The 18358-nt window shown below is 53.1% G+C and overlaps 8 protein-coding genes across 8 annotated transcripts; 5 read left to right on the plus strand and 3 right to left on the minus strand.

Moving 5' to 3' along the window:
* Positions 1 to 376: 376 nt before the first annotated feature.
* On the minus strand, positions 377 to 3809 carry A1O7_04414 (adenosinetriphosphatase; the record flags this gene model as incomplete). The annotated part of the gene is made up of 2 exons (XM_007758425.1): positions 377 to 499; positions 552 to 3809. The coding sequence occupies 2 exons, from the start codon at positions 3807 to 3809 to the stop codon at positions 377 to 379; spliced, it is 3381 nt and encodes a 1126-aa protein (XP_007756615.1).
* Positions 3810 to 4466: 657 nt separating this feature from the next.
* Positions 4467 to 5228, plus strand: A1O7_04415 (uncharacterized protein; the record flags this gene model as incomplete). Its single annotated transcript, XM_007758426.1, has 1 exon — positions 4467 to 5228. One exon carries the CDS (start codon positions 4467 to 4469, stop codon positions 5226 to 5228), a length of 762 nt encoding a protein of 253 aa, XP_007756616.1.
* A 297-nt stretch (positions 5229 to 5525) lies between these two features.
* On the minus strand, positions 5526 to 5861 carry A1O7_04416 (uncharacterized protein; the record flags this gene model as incomplete). The annotated part of the gene is made up of 2 exons (XM_007758427.1): positions 5526 to 5707; positions 5771 to 5861. 2 exons carry the CDS (start codon positions 5859 to 5861, stop codon positions 5526 to 5528), a joined length of 273 nt encoding a protein of 90 aa, XP_007756617.1.
* A 1183-nt stretch (positions 5862 to 7044) lies between these two features.
* Positions 7045 to 8836, plus strand: A1O7_04417 (uncharacterized protein; the record flags this gene model as incomplete). Its single annotated transcript, XM_007758428.1, has 7 exons — positions 7045 to 7308; positions 7358 to 7399; positions 7455 to 7689; positions 7742 to 7832; positions 7878 to 8212; positions 8270 to 8557; positions 8610 to 8836. 7 exons carry the CDS (start codon positions 7045 to 7047, stop codon positions 8834 to 8836), a joined length of 1482 nt encoding a protein of 493 aa, XP_007756618.1.
* Positions 8837 to 9158: 322 nt separating this feature from the next.
* A1O7_04418 (uncharacterized protein) lies at positions 9159 to 10625 on the plus strand (the record flags this gene model as incomplete). The annotated part of the gene is made up of 1 exon (XM_007758429.1): positions 9159 to 10625. One exon carries the CDS (start codon positions 9159 to 9161, stop codon positions 10623 to 10625), a length of 1467 nt encoding a protein of 488 aa, XP_007756619.1.
* A 912-nt stretch (positions 10626 to 11537) lies between these two features.
* A1O7_04419 (uncharacterized protein) lies at positions 11538 to 14664 on the plus strand (the record flags this gene model as incomplete). The annotated part of the gene is made up of 3 exons (XM_007758430.1): positions 11538 to 11817; positions 11871 to 12808; positions 12928 to 14664. The coding sequence occupies 3 exons, from the start codon at positions 11538 to 11540 to the stop codon at positions 14662 to 14664; spliced, it is 2955 nt and encodes a 984-aa protein (XP_007756620.1).
* Positions 14665 to 15021: 357 nt separating this feature from the next.
* On the plus strand, positions 15022 to 15980 carry A1O7_04420 (uncharacterized protein; the record flags this gene model as incomplete). Its single annotated transcript, XM_007758431.1, has 2 exons — positions 15022 to 15132; positions 15186 to 15980. The coding sequence occupies 2 exons, from the start codon at positions 15022 to 15024 to the stop codon at positions 15978 to 15980; spliced, it is 906 nt and encodes a 301-aa protein (XP_007756621.1).
* Positions 15981 to 16036: 56 nt separating this feature from the next.
* A1O7_04421 (uncharacterized protein) lies at positions 16037 to 16914 on the minus strand (the record flags this gene model as incomplete). The annotated part of the gene is made up of 2 exons (XM_007758432.1): positions 16037 to 16055; positions 16142 to 16914. 2 exons carry the CDS (start codon positions 16912 to 16914, stop codon positions 16037 to 16039), a joined length of 792 nt encoding a protein of 263 aa, XP_007756622.1.
* Between the last annotated feature and the right edge of the window lie 1444 nt (positions 16915 to 18358).

Here is an 18358-nt window from a genome sequence, read left to right on the forward strand (position 1 = left end):
ACTCTCTTTGCTGAGCCACTTCTAACAAACTCGACGCAAATCCCTCAAGAACGCCAACCAATCCGCAGGCACAACTTTTCATCATACACTGCAGCCCCGTCCGATAAGTTCCCCAGCCCTGACACATGTAGCTTTCATCGTTGCGAGGAATCATGATCGTGTGCTAATCATCCATCTGACAATATTGGCCTCCCCGATTGCTGAGCTCCAAAGTTGAAACCTGCCAGCTCTGTCGAGCGCTGTCCCCCGGTGTCGCCAGCATAACAAAGCCTGGTATTGATAACAGTCGTCACTTTGTAGGAAACTCCATTCGCCTTTCGTCACCCGACGGCCAACAAGAACACACACCAAAAAACAAGATTCTCAGAGGTTGTCTTTATTTCTTCTTGCCCTTCGACCGGCTTGGTGCCGTAGAAGATGCGACGCTCTGAGCACGAGAAGTGGCTGGGGAAGTTGCCTTGCTGCCACGAGAAGACTTCAGCGCGTTGACCTGCTTGTTCTGCTGCCTTGTTAGCTTCGGCACGTTGGAACGAGAAAGACCGGGTACTCACGGCAACGCCATTCTTGGCCTTCTTCTTGACAGGCGCAGCTTCGCTGTCGTTTTCGACATCTGAATCGTCGTCTCGGTCACGCCCGCGTGCTTTGCCTGGTCCGTGGCCGTTTGTGAGCTTCTCTTCAGCTTCACCAAACTCTCGAGACACAGTGTTCAGCAAAGTTGTGCAACGGCGGCCGATCTCAATAGGTGTCCTGCTGAGGAAGAACCAGTCGAAGCGAAACAGGGGCGATTCTCGAATCTCATCACGGATTCTGTCGTAAAGGCCTTCTCCGTCAATGCCGTGCTTGTCAAGCATGACCAGTAAAAATCGGTCTTCCTCTTCCGTGTAGACTTTCTTGTTTGTGGTGGAGACTGTGTAATTGATCTTCAGCTGTTGGAGCGGAACCCGGTACATCTCCATCTTTCTGCGTAGCATTTTGCGTTGACGTTCCGTCTTTCGCAATCTCTCTTCCCCAGCTTCGATGTTTTTGATATATTTATCGAACTCGGCAATTTCAGTGTACCTCTTCCAGAACACTTTGGCGTACTCTTCAATTTCATCGGGTTCTTTGCTGTCGACTTCCGTGGCGATACCTTCATAATTCGTCCGACCAAACTTGGCAGAACCATTGATGAATTGCTGGAAGTCCCGTCGGTTCCAATTACCGAACCCGTGCTCTTGCATCTCAGCCTTCTGCCGCTTCTCCTCCTCGGTCAAGGGTTCGGCATTGTCAATCTCGTCTTGGGCGAGCCGCTGATCGGCTTCACGAGCTTCACGATCGCTATCCGCCTCCTCATCGTTACCTTCAGCAAGCGGCACTTTGTAACCAATCTCCTTGTGGTAATACGCAGTTTCCTTTTCCTGCAACTCCTGAAGACCAGGCGGGAAGAACTGCCAGTCGTGAACAGGCACTTGCTTGGGAGCTCGAGGGACCTTGGGCTTTGTCTCTGCAGGGCGGCCTCCGGTTGACAGTGCTTGTTTGTAGTACTTGTCCATCGAGTAGGATTGTTCCTTGCGCTCACGCTTGGTGGGGTTGATCCAGTTCAGACCAACGTCTTTCTTGCGGTTCTCGAAATTTTCACCATTCCATTCATAGGCACTTTCGGACGAGAACTTCTGCAGGTCGTCGATTCCGAGTTTCTCATACTTGGCCATCAGCTCAGAAGTTCGAGCCTCGCCTCGTCGAAGGATCTCGTCAATATCGTCCAGCGCGCCTACTGCACCCTTGGTCTCGAACACCTTTTCAGCACCGTGTTGAATCATGTTCAGCAGTTCGTCCTTTGACGCAGCTTGCTTCGCCTGCTGCTGAGCACGACCCTGCTGAATGACGAGCTGATCTAGGCGTAACTTCTGAGCCGCTCTTTCAAGGACTTTCTCCTCGATGGCGTTCTCAGTCACAAAGCGGAAAACTTTGACTTGTTTGGTCTGGCCGATGCGATGTGCTCGATCCATGGCTTGGAGATCTGCTTGCGGGTTCCAGTCACTGTCATAGAGGACGACGATGTTGGCAGTGGTCAAGTTGATGCCTAGACCTCCCGCACGGGTCGTGAGAAGAAAGACAAATTTCTCCGAGCCAGGCTTATTGTACTCGTCAATGGCGGCGATTCGGTCTTCATGAGCAGTTCCACCATCAATGCGGCAGTACTGGTGGCCGCGAAAGACGCAGTAGTCTTCGAGAATGTCGAGAACTCTGCTCATCTGTGAGAAGATCAACACTCTGCTCCCCTCCTCCTTCATGCGGGCCAGGATCTTGTCAAGAATAATCATCTTGCCAGAGTTGTAAATGAGATGTTCATCAGTAGTGTAGGGCGGACCCGGCTCAGCACCTTCAAAGAGGTAAGGGTGATTGCAGCATTTCCGAAGTTGCATAACGATATTGAGCAATCTTGTCTTGGATTCGCGCTTGCCTCCGGCACCGTTGACGGCGTCTATGTCCTTCTCCAAGATTTTCTGGTACCATTTGACCTGCATCTCAGACATTCCGACATAAAGATTGAGCTCCTTTTTGGGTAGCAGACTCTTTTCCACATCGCTCTTCACTCTCCGGAGCAGGAACGGTTTCAGCACACGATGGAGTTGTTGGACAACAGTGTCTTGATCTTCGTTCTGGCCCGAGAACCAAGCGTCGAAGGCTTCTGAATCACCAAAGACGTCTGGAAGCAAGAAGTTGAGGAGCGCCCACAGTTCATGGAGATTGTTCTGCAGGGGAGTACCAGTGATCAGCAGGCGATTTCGGGAGCTGAACATGCGGATGATTTGAGCGAGGGATGACTCTTCGTTCTTGATGCGGTGCGCTTCATCGATGATGATGTACTCCCATGCGAACTTCTTGAGGTGCGACTTCTCGCGCAAGATCATCTCATAGCTGGTGATACAGACATCAAACTTCTCGTCGATGAGGCGCTCATTGATAAGAGCATGTCGTTCTTCTTTGGCGCCTTGGAGGACAAGCACATTGACTTCAGGGGTCCATTTCTTGAACTCTCGGTGCCAATTGTCCAGGGTCGACTTGGGGACTGCAATCAGATGCGGGCCGGTAATATCGCAAATGTGGCGCAAGTATCCAAGGAAGGAGATAGTTTGCAGAGTCTTCCCAAGCCCCATCTCATCAGCAAGTATACCACTAATACCATTCTCATGCAGTGAGACGAGCCAGTTGAGGCCTGCCACCTGGTAGTCACGCATCTCACCGCCCTGGATGAAGGTTGGGGACTCCCGGAAAACAGTCTGAGAAGCAGTGCCGCGTTTCTCGTCCCTAAGAAGTTCCGCGTCCTCTTCTTGTTCAGTCTTGCGTTTGTTCGCACCAGCTGCACCGCCCTTGCGGGAGACAACCTTTCTTGCCTTTGCTTCTTCCTCGGCAGCTTCCTTGTCAATCTGTTGGAGAACTTCTCGAATCTTGGGGTTGGGGCTCGCGTCGATGAAATGGCGGAAGAGATCTGTTAGGCCTAGCAGGTACTTGAATCTTCGGAGGGTATCATCTTCCTTTGATTCATCTAGTTGACCGTGCTTCCTCCCCAGAATACTCTTGCGCAGTTGGTTGGCTTCGGTGCGCTTCTTTCGGCCGTCGGCATGGGGAGAGTCTCCGGCAACGCTAGATGCTGTCGTGTTGGGATTCGTATCTGAGTCGGTGTAATCCGGCGTGTCGTCTACCAGTCGATTGAGGTGTCCGAAGGACGGTCTGTGGGGATGGCGCGGCTCTGGAACGTCAGCCATGGGGGTGTCGGCAACTGATGAGGTCTCTGATTCGGGTTGCTGCGACCTTGAGGGTGCCATTGTGGAAGGAGGTGGAGGGATATTGGCCCGCCTGGCCGTGGTGGTGGAAGTTGTCACTTGTCGTTCAATTAATGGGAATACTTCGAGACGCGACCTTCTTGAATCGGTTGATATTGAGCCCAGAACGAGTCGTCACAAGGAAGAGGTCGTGTAGGACGTCGACACCCCGCGTAAAATGAGTAGAGAGGGCGCGTGAATGAGGTTGAAGGGTTTAAAAAGATCTGGGGGAGGGAAAGTGCCTCCGCGAAATGCTCATGCCCTCATCCCATAAACGCGCTGTGCCCCCTCCTGATTGGCTCAATGCAGATACTTTACTCCGGCAGACCTTCCGTCACTTGGAAGACATGTGACTGCCGCCTACTGAGTTCATTAGTCCGAGGGCAACGTTGGACTGCGCTGGCACCACCAGGCAGCTTGTGAAATTGGTTTGTACCAGGTTAACCACTACCCTTCGTCATCTCATTAAATGTTTTGTTCGTGGTATACACGATCTAAGGCTTGAGCCTTTTTGTTGTACAACCACTTCATTGTCTTCTCTGCCAAGCGAATTTCCACGAGCCGCTGCAGCAACCCAAACAAACCCCTCTTCGATAGCAAAGGTCTGCAACAGACCCAACCAGACGGTCTACGACCTGCAAAACCGTACCGAGTCTCACCATGGACTCGATGAGGTCTCTCAATACCTCCTTACCTTCGGCCCGTCCTGCGCCACCTGAAGCACTGCTCCAGGCCTTCCGGACCGCCGCCCTTTCAGTTACAAACCTTTATAAGTCTGCCGTCACCGACCAGAATGCCAGTCGGCAAGCCGGCTACCAAGAAGCTTTGGCGGATCTTTTGGGCTTTCTTGACCGAGAAAACCTCGGATTGCAGGACGGCGAGGGCTGGCGAGTGAGGCAATGGGCAACCGAGCGATATGATGGCTCTGCTCTTTTACACCAGAACGAAAGTGATGACGAAAGAAGTGAATCCGGACAGAGACCGCGGAGCATGACGCCCACGAGAGAGCAGCCAGTCACACCTCCGTCAGAAACGTCTGAGCAACCGCGAACGGAGTCTGCGACCCAGACCGACGACAATCCGACCTCTGCTACGCATGAACAGTCTGCACCTACACCGATTTTCCACTTCTCTGGAAATACTGTGTCCATCCCGTCCGACGACATGCAGACCGACGAGGATGGCAATGCGCCCACTGATGCGACCACATCAAGTCACTCCAGCCGAACAGCAACCGTCAATGCTCGGGGCAACCGAACTCCTCACAGAAGCGGCAGTGGGCGTCATGCAACCAGATCATCGGCCAGAGAATTTACTTTCACTGCAGGCACTAAACGCAAGTTTCAGATACCCGACTTTTTCGACATTTCCAATATTGGACCACGGGACGGAACAGGAAGCAACAAGCGAGGACGCATTTAACGCTTCATTCTTGAGCGTGGTGAAGTTTATTATATTCAGAGTGCATGTTTCTGCATCGCGAGGGAATTCTTTACGAAGACATGACACCAGGCATAGCGAAGTTTTGTTCATGATGGTACGTGCATGTGTCAGCTCATGTTGAGCCTTCTAGATTAGAGACTTTATTCAGGAGGGGATAGACTTGAACGCCCCTAATAATACATGTTCGAAACCAGCCAGGTTCATTTCCCGTGTTGCATCATTTCGACGACACACTGTACTCTCCACAGCTCGCGTAAGGTCCCAGCGATATCAGTTCTAGTTGAACATTCGGTAGATTCCCAAGCCCACTAAAGTTGCCGACAAGGATACAATCCCTAGCTGCCGCGATCCGTACTTGTACTTTGATTTGCTGAGTTCGATCGCCTGCCTGGATGCTCGTAGCTGCTGCATGCCTGAGAAATATGTGTAGCCACCTAGTAACACGAAAGCCGTCGAGCCTGTCAAGGGTAGTTAAGTATTAACCACCTCAGTAATTGGTTGGTGCGAAGGGAAGGGCATACCTAGAACCCGGCAGGAGAGACAGTCGTGTTTCTCGAACGCTTTCGGGTCATCGAACTCCGTAAATTGCTCGTCTTTAGGCTTAAACACCATCTTTGCCCCTGTCACATTTCAGACCACGAATTTTTGGGTTCCGTCTGCTGATCTGAATCGATAGCGAAAGCGCTCGACTATTTCGCCCAAGGAATTCGCAGAGCGCGCCATGTGCCAAGAAAAGCCAGCTTAGTCAGCGCCCGACCAGCCCCTTGCGCTTCATTCGGCCATCATTCACCCATGAGTTTTCTCACCTACTGCTCACCTTCTTTTCACCCTCTTGCACTTTCACAGGCTTCTTCCTTCCATCTTCTCATGATCACCACATCCTGCGTCCACACTTCCCGACCATGAGCACAAATTGTCAAATGCTGAGGCCCATTAACATTATCTCTGCGCCCTTTCCCAAATCGATGTAGCCGAGAAGAAAGTTCCAGGTGGTGTGACTGAGGAACTCGCCCATTCCTAAAAAGCCAACGGTCCGATCCGGGTACGGGAGCAGATCACACAATACATTACTCCCGTATTGCAAATGTCATTATGTCCTCATCTTGCTTGCGCATGCCGCCTCCACGACTGCTATGTCGAGTCTGTAACTTGTATCGTACATGCATGTTTCTGAGACGCTCTTACAGAGGTCAGAATCGAGTCACCATCCATCCGATCCTAGACAACAGATCGCTAAAACGGGATAATTAAACGCCGAGCAATAGGCATTGAGTCGCACAGCAGCTTCGACACCAAGACTGCTTCGTCCACGATACCCATCTCAAGCCTCGCCTGTTCAGGAAGCGCCCCGCGATCCAAGAAATGGGGTTGAGATGGCCCCGGCTCCTCCGTGCTTGGCTTTCAAGCTTGAGAAAAAACTCGAGTCCTCCATAGGTGGGTTTCCTTATACATTCTCTCTTGACCAGTCTTCACATCACATCCAGCCAACTTGGCGCAGCCTTGGTATTTCCGGCAATTATGAACTTCCAGCATTTGGTAGCGAGCCATGCTACTCAGTTCCAGTCCCAACCAAAGAAAGGTCGCAGTCGGCAGAAAACAATTGCCGGGGCTCGATATTACCGGCCATGTGGGTGGATGGAATGATTGCCATACTGTCTTGCAGTAGCGGGGAAACTACGCTCCAGCATGGTATTATACATATCTCGCCTGCTCGATCGAATCTTTTCGACTCCGACTCTGTTTCCACTGTCACCTGAAACACGTGGCTTCGGTCATTGACACACCTAGAACCATCATGGCGTCTAATGCGAGTGGCGATCACGACCTTCAAGACCTCAAAGCCAAAGCTGAGATCGCCGAGTTTGTCGAAGATGCCCTTCCTCAGGAGCATCAGGAGTACAAGAAACGCGAGGCTCGGCTAGTCGCCAAATTAGACATCTACTTGGCACCGATTCTGATGCTTTTGACGTTGATCAGCTTCTTGGACAGAGGAAATATTGGCTACGCCGCTTCCCAGGGTATGATCGTCGACATCGGCCTCAAAGGCAACCAGTTGAATGTGAATTTCTTCGGCATTCGTGCTATGCTCTCGCTGATGCGTGCACCAGATCGCCATTTCCATCTTCTACGTATTCTACATCTTGGCTGAAGTGAGTCGCAAACCCTGGCTGAAGCTTTACAAGGCTGCAGACTCATCGCGTCCAGGTGCCCTCTTCTCTCCTTGCCAAACGCCTACAATTCAACAGAGTCATCCCCGCTGTCACTGTCTGCTGGGGCGCAGTCTGCTTGGGCAATGGATTCATCACAGGCTTTCCCAGTCTTGTAGCCTGCCGCTTGCTACTAGGTCTCTTCGAAGGCTTCTTGTTCCCGTCTTCTGTTCTCTTGATGGCAAACTGGTACAAGCGTGAGGAACTCGGCCAGAGGATCTCATATCTTTATAGTATATCTCTGCCTCGATCATACCTCAGTCAACCATGCTGACATCGAGTCAGTTGCTGCCGCCCTGTCAAGTGCCTTCGGTGGTCTGATCGCGTTTGCCATCCTCTACATGGACGGAACAGCTGGAAAGCAAGGTTGGCAATGGTAAGATATTCCCAAACGGGCCGAGCGGGACACTGACAGTAACAGGCTCTATATTATTGAGGGCATTATCACAATTGTCATTGGCGTCATGTGCTTCTGGCTCATCCCTAAGGACTACCAGACTGCATATTTCCTCAACGCAGAAGACCGAATCATTATGAAGCGACGAGCCGAATTGACAGAATCCTACAACGGCGGTCAAGGCCACTACACGAGGAAAGATTTCATGTTGGCTGTAGCCGACGTCAAGACCTGGCTCCATGGAGGTATCCAATTAGCGGTGATGACAGTCGTGTACGGCTTTGGTGTCTTCCTTCCCATTATTATCAAGACAGGGTTCCAATACTCAACCAAGCAGGCACAATACCTCGCAATCCCAGGTAAGGACCCGCTTGATTGAAAAGTGATCGCTGCACGTGCTAACGAGAATATCTTAGTTTTCCTCTGGGGCGCCATAGTTTACGCAATCGGTGGCTTCCTGTCAGACAAATATCAGAAGCGTTTCCTTCTGGTCGTCGCGGCCGCCCCTTTTGGAATGGTGGGCTATTCAATCCTGCTCGCTTATGACCGCGTGTCTGTCGGGGTTCAATATTTCGCAACCTTCTTAATCTCGACCTGCATCTTCCTATGTGGCGGAGGAAACATGGCCTGGCTCTCTTGTAACTCCGCTCCGGATGGGAAACGGGCTGCTTCGGTTGGCATAACGTTGACTCTGACTAATATCGGTAAGTCGACCAGCTTCAAACCATGACTGCCCAGTGCTGACTCTGCCGGCAGGCGGTATTGTCTCCGGACAGATCTACGTCGTAAAGCAAGCTCCTCAGTATCGACTGGGCCATGCATGGTGCCTTGGGTGTCTTCTCCTCGCGTGGATCGGCTGGTGCGTGTTAAGATATATTTATAATGTCCGCGAACACGAGAAGGATAAGGCTATTGGGGAAGGAGTTGCAACGCCGCCAGGAGATTTCTCCGATCGTGCGACCACCTATAGGTACCAGCTCTAGAAGTTGGGCTTGATGCAGGAACAGGAGCAGTTCAGAGTCAGAGCAGTTAACCAGATGACACTTTATCTCTCGCTCCGCTGCTGTCTCCGTCTCTAAGCTTGGATGGAGTGTTTCATAAGCCGACTGCGCATGACCATACACCTCTTCGCCATGATCTTGGCGTTTCGAGGTACAATACTGGTGATTCGTTGTTCTCCGTTGCATCAGTCTTCACCACCGAACCTACGGCACGGCGGCTTTCATTGCAGCTTGCGAAAACGTGCCTTCGAGGTTTATCAGATTTCCCGCGGAAATAAGTTGTACCCCCTGGCACCTTTGAAATATGGCGACGCCGCCTCTCAAGACGTCCGCAGTTATCATTGTGGGCGCTGGTGTATTCGGCCTGAGCACGGCTCTCCATCTTGCACGGAGAGGATACAGCAATGTCACCGTGTTCGACGCACAGTCTTACGAAGCCACAAAGTACGACTATTTCTGCGGCTCTGACGCCGCCTCAGCGGATCTGAACAAGATCATTCGATCAGCGTACGGCGAGCAGACTGAATATCAGGATTTATCGACGGAAGCCATTAGATCATGGAAGGCATGGAATGATGAGATCAGAGCCGGTAAATGCGTCCCAGATGGCATGGACGTGACCGACAGGGTATTCGTCAACAATGGCCATCTGTCCTTGGTTGATGGTGAAGAACTGCCACCTTTTGAGAAGGCAACAATTAGGAATATGGAGCGAGCTGGTTTTGTCGATACTCAACTCATCACTACCGACCCGCGAGATGCAGAGATCATGAGAAGCCAAGGCTTCGGGTATGCAATCGATCCGTTCCAAAAACAGTCGAGAGGCAAAGGATACCTGGGCGTTCTGGATGCGACTGGTGGCATCGCCGTTGCAGACAAAGCATGTCGATTTGCGCTTCACAAGGCGAAAGACCTCGGGGTCCGATTCGTCCTCCACCATGAATCTGGCTGCTTCGTGACTTTCTGCTACGACGAGGCAGGGAAGGTGGTTGGTATCAAGACGAATGACGGCCAGAAACACCTCGCATCAAAAATCATTATGGCTTGTGGCGGATGGACTCCATCATTGCTGCCAGAATTGGATGGCATTTGTGAAACCACCGCGGGCTCGGTCATCATGCTGAAGATCCCGCGCTCCTCACCGCTCTTCGAACGGCTTGCTCCCGAGCGCTTTCCTTCATGGTCCTACAAAATGCGCGATGGCGCCAGGGGTGGGCTCTATGGCTTTCCGCAAGATGACAGGGGGTATCTGAAGATTGGCTATAGGGGCACAAAGTACACATACCCAAAGGTACAACCGGATGGCAAGGAACGAAGCATACCCATCACGAGGTACACAGAGAACGAAAAGATCACACAACTCCCGAAGCAAGCAATGCAAGTGTTCAAGTCCTTCATCGCAGAGTTTCTGCCCGAGCTGAGTGAGGAGGGAATCGATATCGAGCTGACCAGGCTATGCTGGTATACCGACTCGTTCGACAACCATTATGTGATTGATCACCTGCCGGGTCAAGACTCAGTCCTGGTTGCGACAGGTGGTAGTGGCCATGCTTTCAAGTACTTGCCGGTTATTGGGAATTGGATTGTCGACATCATGGAAGGTGTCGGTCTGGATCGTCCACTGGTGAGGAATTGGCGGTGGAGGAAGTTGCGGCCAGGCCAAGAAGCAGTGAACATCCTCATGGAAGGAAGCACCGGCCCAAGAGCACTTCAAAATGTTGAGATGTCTACGGACAACGATCTGAAGTTATCGAGCCGGCCACGGCTGTGACAGCTGGGTTTGCGCAATTCCTGCTCCAGACCACATGGCGCGGATAGAACTGTTCACATTCGTATTGCCTGCGGTCTGCGAAGAGAATGTCTGCGTACCGCTTGGGGATTCTGTAGTGCCTACGGAGTACGTATGTAGAGGTAGGCTGGCGAGGAAAAGGGAAGTCCCTTCTGATAGCGACGGTTCTGTTCGAATGCGAGTGGGTTTGCAATCTAGCTCAGCTGGTCTCAGGGGCAGGCACCTAGAAGGGCCGGTAAAGTCTAGTCAGGCAAGTCTATCAATTCCACTGGGATCATGTGGCTTATGCCGAGTTTTCCTTCTGGACACGGACTACGGGGTAGTAGTACTTAAGGGATTCTTGCGCTGATGCCTCCGGCACTTACAGCGCCTAAGCACCAGCTGAAACGGCCAACACGAGCCTTGCGCTGCAACACCAGAGCAGAGCCAAACACCCATTCACCCTTGGCGAGCAGCCTTCATTCTTGGCCTACGAATTAGGGATCGTGCATATGCGCCAGTCGCCCATCGAGAACATCCAAGATTTACAGTCAGGCTGGCGAGCAAACCACAGCTAGCCATGCATTCAGTTGTTAGATTTGTGGTTGGACAAGCATGGTGAACATGCCACGACCTGCTCGTGCGATTCGACAAGATTGTGCATACAGGTGCACGTTGCAATCTGGTGCTTGAGGCCCAGCCACGGCCATCGTGCCATCCTCCATCAGGAGATATGTCACACACAGTCGACCAAGGCTGAAAGAGCCTCATCGTCCCATCCCGGCCCCCAGGGACTGAGGCTCGGCGAACGCCTGTTGGTGCAGCCGAAAGGGGAGCCTCACGCACTTATGTACTTATGCCCCGTCTCGGCCACATCCATACCAGCGGCTTCTCTTAACGGCGGCATCCCCAACAATGGGAAAGACACGGACATTGCTTGAGGCGGCAGTTGCTGCCGGCCTCTTAGCATTTCCAACGCAGGTAGCTCAACATGTCTATGAGGCAAACAATCTTGATGAAGCCACCGACTGGATCGAGTCATTCACGGAGAAGGCCAAAGGGAGAGCTACCCTGTTTTTGGGCGCTGCCATCTCTACGTTCAAGCCAACACAGTTGCCTATGTGGAATGACTTCGTACAGTTACTGTGGGCCTCAGCTCTTGAAGTCGCTACCGCAGACATGCGACCTGACAGGGGTACGCCTCCAAGACTTCGTCGTCGGAGGGACACTCACTGACATCCTGAGAAGTGTCTGAAGGGCTTTTGGGCTTCTTCGAGCGAACGAAGGACCGTGTGCCCAACTACATGGTGACCGAAGTGATTGCAAGGCGCTTGGGACAGCAATACCTGCAAGTGCTCGACGCGTTTCAGGCTGAAAAGCTGCAGGACGGGACGTACGCCTTCAACGAGATTCACAAATGGGCCGCGAACCTTCTCGCTACAGGAGCAGTGGCCGCTGTCATGACCACGAATTTTGACAACTACCTTGAGAAAGCGATCGAGGAGAGGACTCCTTTATGCTACCAAATCACTGGAGATCCTCATGTGGACGGCAGAGAGATCTCTTCCCGACTATACTTGACGACTGCAAAATCGGCGCTGGTCTTAGTTGTGAATGGAGCAAAAGCATTCGCCTTCGTGCGATCTCTTATGCCACAGCTCGGTAGTGGGAAAGTCACATTCTTGTTCAAAGTCCACGGGTCCTGCTATGATCCTGTCAGCTGTATTGACACGCGACTGCAGCGAGCTCAAGGCCTGCCATCCTTTGCTACTGACGTCCTCGACATTCTGCTCAAACGGACCGTGTGGCTGGTTGCTGGCTTCAGTGGAAGTGACATGAATGACAATCTCGACTATTTGCGCTTCCTTTCGAGCAAGAAGGAAGCCGCCATCATCTGGCTCACGTACCCTGGCAGCCGATGGGAGTCCGCAATACACCGTCTCACCTCGGCCATGACCCTGGAGAAAGGCTCACGCACTGGGTTCTGCCTGGTAAATGGCCACTTCGTTGGCGAGAGGCACACGGAAGAGAGCAGCTTCCCTCAGTTTGGACAAAAGATCTTGAAATGGGCCCAAAACCTGGGGCCGGACTGGTGCAAACTTCTGTTGGTGGACTTGGTGGCCCTCTTCGAAGACAAAAAGCAGAGCAAACGGCGCCTCCACAACTGTTGCAAACATTCAATCAAGGTATTCCGCCTCGGCAGGACTGGAACACGATTCTGGAGAACATGGACCTCAAGGCCGAAGAATCCCAGGTGATGCTTGCGCGTTGTTGTCTTCGAAACCCGTACTGACTAAAGCATTAGATAGCCCCAGCAAAGAGCTGCTCTGAACTATGGGCCTTGGTACACTGCGCACTCCGCACAGGTAACAGATTGCAGAGTGAAGCCAGGCAAGATCTCTGCAGGCGACTTACTACCGGCCTGGAAGTGCTCGGTGGCCACCACATCAGACTCCAAGAAGCCGCCACGCGTGGAGATCATCCGCAGGTGCATGCACAAGCATGGGTTGTCAGTGCCTTGAGTGGGCTGGCAATGCTGTGCGGTGGGGAAGTCAACGGGGCAGCGAGAGCGCTTGAGATCTCAAGCGGCATCGCTTGGCTGGTTGGAAACTATGAGCATCACCAGTCGATCGAAGGACTGTTGAAAGTCATGTTCCAAGCCGTGCGCACTTCAGTAGATGTTGAGGAGGAGGAAGACTCTCCCGCCTGCAAACAGACCGTCGGCTGTCTCGCCTTCAGCCCTGCCATGGACAACGTGAACTCCAAGATGAACAAATATGGCGTTCCTCCGCAGAACTACATGCGGGCGTTGCTACATCGCTCGATCCTGTTTGCGGACGGTATGATTCTTCCTGCGAACATCATCAGCAATTCGACGGTCCTTGTCGATGAGGTATTGTTTCAGGGCGAGCGTGATGAGCTCAACGAGGTCTACATCCGCCACCTCTACCCAGCCCTGCCTGCCGAGTTCAGAGACGGGCCTCGGAAGCTTCGGAGGTTTCTCGATACTAGGCCCGAGAGTTTTATCTTTGAGTCTGTCAACGACGATCATATTGCGCGCATGGACGACTTCTTCGATAACCCTGCAAACGCCCATCAAGTTCTCTACTTCGACGAAAGCTTACTCGGTCGAAATTATGGCAAATATATACGGAAAGCAGTTGATCCGCTGCATCGGGAGGCTACAATATATCATCTTGTTAGGCTTTGGAAGCATATCGAGGCCGGAGGTGGTTGGACTGAACAGCCAGATCACAGTGAACGTTCCTCTGCTGCTAAACACGCAGCTGAGGATCTGACCGACTCTCTCTGCCTCCTGACGACATTGCTCCCGGAAGCCGTGAGGAGATCGCCGTTGTACAAATTCGCCGATCTCTTCGACGAAGCCAGCGACAGAGACAGCATACTTGCATTTCTAAGAAGTGACGCTGGAGAGGAGGCCAAGCTGCAGCTGTTGCAGGCGCGGGATCGTATCATCGAGAAACCATGGCTCTACAGTCCCTTCTGCCACGAAATGTTCGATGCGCCTTATCGGGCTTCATTAGCGTTCGACTATGCATCCCGTGCTGAAGTTGACACGGTGCTCTTTCTAGAAGAAGAGGAGATCCCCTCGTGGGAGTTCATGTCATCGGATTGTCATGCAAAGGCCTTTCCGACCAACTTCGAGGCACTCCCCATATCAGCGGACAGCCGTAAGTACTCCTCGCTTCTACTGAGCCAGATGACTCCCGCGACCTTGCGGAAGGCGAGAAGAGATCTGGCGCCATTCCGAGCAAAGATCGTTGAAGGCTCGGCGCTTGTAGACGATGACGTGGTAAGAATAGAGGAGGCCATGGCTTCTTTCGAGAGTCGTTCGCTGGCGCTTCCTGAAGTTGAGATCAAAGCGCTCGTTGACCTCGACCCGCATGTGAAACAGGTGGCAGAACTGCTGCTTGCCCAGTGTGTCTTCCTGGTCAGAAACGGTCCACCACTTGACCCAATGTATGAAGAGGCGCAGATTGCGGTTCCCGGTCTTCTGGCGTTGCGCCGCCAGCAGGACTGAACAGCGAGCTTGTGGGAAAAGAGTGTTGGTTATCAATTTCTGGCGGGTGCGCGGCAGATGTCACCATGCAGCAAGCTTCCCAATTCCATGGTCGCTGTGGCGTTTCCGCCGTCCACAGCGTGATTGGTGCGGTAACTCTTCGCCTTCTTCGGCTCTACCTGTTGACATCGACCAGGATCGCCAGGGGCTCAGCTCAGCTTCGACTTTTCCGCACTGCCGTTCCAAAGTTCCAAACATCGCCACGCAAAGTGACAATGGGTGCACAGTCGATATATTCTCGGTTCTACACCTCGTCCGTGAAGATGATACGGGGTAGCAGTGACTGTCTGCCTCCAAACCGACTGCTCAACCACCAGGATGCTGTTTGACAAGACCCGGATCCTTGCAGACTTTGACGATCTGGTCGCCCGGCAAATAGTCCTCTACGGTCCAGGGACGGTCATCAGTATTATAGACAAAGCTTTTCAGGTAAAAGGTTGTTCTACCGATCTTGTCGTGACGGACTAACCTTCCTCCCGCAGTTTGATTTCCGCATATGTCCCGCGCTGGCGTCGAAGCCGGCGACAATTGGGGCCACCGAAAATGCCGGAGTCGACACAGTCCCGAAATATGGCCCTGGGAGCGACCTCGCTGACGCCGATCCGAAATTGGTCGTGTCAAAAATCCGTGATACGCACCTTCTGGTTTTGAACCGGTTTGCCGTCTTCCGGCCCCAATACTTGATCCTAACGCTGGACTCGTTCAAGCGGCAGACTGAGAGCCTCGACAGGACCGACCTCGCTGCCGCGTGGACGGTCATGCAAGCTCTGCCGGACGAACACTTCGTCATGTACAACTGTGGGAGTGAGGCCGGCTGCAGCAGATTGCACAAACACCTGCAAGTCATCCCTTGTTCGAACGGTTTGACCATGTTTCCCGAGCAGCATGGCCTCGACCCCATGGACATTCCATTCAAGTACTTCATTCGACCCATCGATTCTTCGACACATGCCTCGCCTGGTCGGCTGCATGCGATGTATCAAACCCTCCACGGAGAGGCCCAGCAGGCGTGGCAATCTTGCACAGAAACAACGCTGGAATATTTCCCCCACAACGTGATGCTCACCAAGCGTTGGATTATGGTCGTTCCCAGACGCCGAGCAGCGTTCCAGGGCGCGAGTGCCAATGCCGCCGGCATGATGGGCATGGTGTGGCTGACGAATGCACAGCAACTGGACAAGTGGAAGGAAATCGGTCCTGCTCGAGTGCTCGAGGAGCTTGGAGTCCCAAACCGACGTGGCCAGCCTGCTATGAAGACACCTAATTGTCACATGTAGAAAAAAATTTCGTTGCCAGACCCTGACATCCCTGTGCACCACGATCAACTGCTACCCTAGCCCAGCACTCCTTCTCTGACCAGGTTCTCGTACAGCCCCACGCGGCCAGAGTCTTCGCATCGCGCGCGCCCTCTCTCCACAGATCTTCATATCTCACCAACCTGACCTGAATATTCTCGCCCTCGGTCCTATTGCCCGTCAATCTCCCCCTCAACCGCTCAATCTCCCGCCTGGGCATGACTTTCTCGCACAGAAAAAGCGCAACAAACTCATCACACCCGCCGGGAGAAGGATACACGGCTCTCTGCAGATGGTCATCCTTGTCATCCCGCACCGCCAGCTCCGTCATATCGACAAGCTCATCCCTGCGGACGACCAAGCCCGTCTCCTCCCTGATCTCCGTCGCCGCGGCGCCTACAAACGCGTCGTCCTCGTCATCGATCATCCCCGCGGGGATCTCGCAAAAGGCAAAACTCCCGGCCGGCACGCGGGCTTGCTGCGTCATGACGACGAATCTCGTCACGGGGTCGTCGTCCGGTCTGACGATCATGAGGATCGCGACGCTGCCGCCTCGTAGGAAGACGATCCCCGGGAGAGGTCGCGCGTCGATCGCGCTCTGCACCACGCTTTCCAGGAGGACGAAGAGGATGCGGCGGGGACCTGCCCATTCGACAGAGCGGACGGCAATACGGCGGAGCTGGTAGAGAGAGTCGTAGTTAGGGTGGCCGTTAGGGAGCTTCTGGCTGTGGTCGTCACACCGATGCTGCTGCTGTGGTCGTTGTTGGTGTTGCTTGGTGATTGACTGCCGTAGTGTGGAAAGCCAGTTCTTGAACGGCCGAAAGGCGAGGAGTTGGTCCTTTGTCACATTCGGGGGAATCGTCACCTCTACTTCTGGAGAGCCGGCGATCCAGTCGGGGAGGATGAATGAGGACATTGTGGAAGTACGTAACTAGGGGCCGAGCCTGCCGGTGAGGTGAGTTTTGGAGCTGAAGAGTCGAAGAGTTGAAGTGTCGGCGAGTCGGGACCCGTTCTGTCCTGTACTTTCTTGCACGGTGAGTGGCGATGTACAGTGAGAATCGAGGACACTGGTCAGAACAGCTTGCGGTGTTGCTTGAAGCACTGCTATCGACGGCATCGTGATCTTGGTGTCTAGGTAGGGTTATGAGTCTTATATAGATGGAAACGTACATATTCATGCTCTGTCAGACACCACAGGCGCTGTGGCGGGTAATTTTAATTACTGTCTCTCATTTTGGTTCGACTGAGACAACTCCACTCGACTCATTCGAAGCCACGAAGCTGTATGCTTCACGGAGCGCGGCGCGTGCATGGGAGGACTATCGTGGAAACAAGTGGTGCAAGCGGCACAAGGCTGCGCAGGCCCTTTGGCTATTTAGCTAAGTAGGCACAAACAACCACATGCGGGGAGATAGGCACAGGCACAGCCGAGGCGGACACGGGGCGGGGCCCCAGGGGTGGTTGAGCTGGCACCTTATGGCTCACGGGCTCGCCTAGACTGTCTATGTAGTAGCCTTGTGCCTACGTTGTATGTACTTTCGTATACTTACTTAGAGGTGTTAGCCGCACAGTTCGCCACCACCAGCAACGAGTGGCTTAACACAAGTCAACAAACTTATCGGTGGTAGTTAACACTGTGGCCTCGCCAAAAGTCGCCTCACCAGCAGCGGGAGGGAACGGCTTAGGCACTTTAGGCAGGCAAGCGAGATGGCGGGGGACCTGCACAGAATACTCCATACTTTAAGCACAAAACCTACTGTTGAGGAGCCTTGCCGCAGACGCTCCAGGCGCTCTCTGGCGTGGTTGCTTCTAGCTCCTAAAGCAAGGGGCGTGGGGAAGCCTCAGCCACATTCAACAGAACACAGCACACAGTACGGAGTACTCCGTACTTAGGTAGGTAGCTAATTGGCAGGGTACCTGAGGTACCGTAACAAACTGTGGGTGCGCACATTGGAGCTCGCTTTGCGTGTAGACAGTACAAGTACCTTTTGGTTGACTTGATCTGCCTGGTCTGGGTGCTGCTTCATTGCCCTTCCCATGAACATTGGAGCTCACTTTGCGTGCGCACGAACTGTTTGCCTTAGCTTGATTTGCCAGTCTGGGTGCTGCTTCACTGCCCAGGAATACTTGTGGACGCCATTGGTGGCCATGTACGCTGCTTGCTCCGCTGGCCTCGCGAGGAGAGGTGCAGACTGGTCGCAAACAGCTCTGATGGCAACCACGACATGCGCTGCTGAATTCCTTCTGACCGGGGCTGAACTTCAGACAAATCTAGACTCGGAAGGGGCTTCCGAACATTGCTCACATCCAGTCTCAAGGTGATGGCCATGATTGATTCGGTGAGCAGAAATTGACATCAG

The sequence above is a fragment of the Cladophialophora yegresii genome (genome assembly GCF_000585515.1).
Source record: "Cladophialophora yegresii CBS 114405 chromosome Unknown aczIN-supercont1.3, whole genome shotgun sequence".
In the NCBI taxonomy this organism is placed as follows: domain Eukaryota; kingdom Fungi; phylum Ascomycota; class Eurotiomycetes; order Chaetothyriales; family Herpotrichiellaceae; genus Cladophialophora; species Cladophialophora yegresii.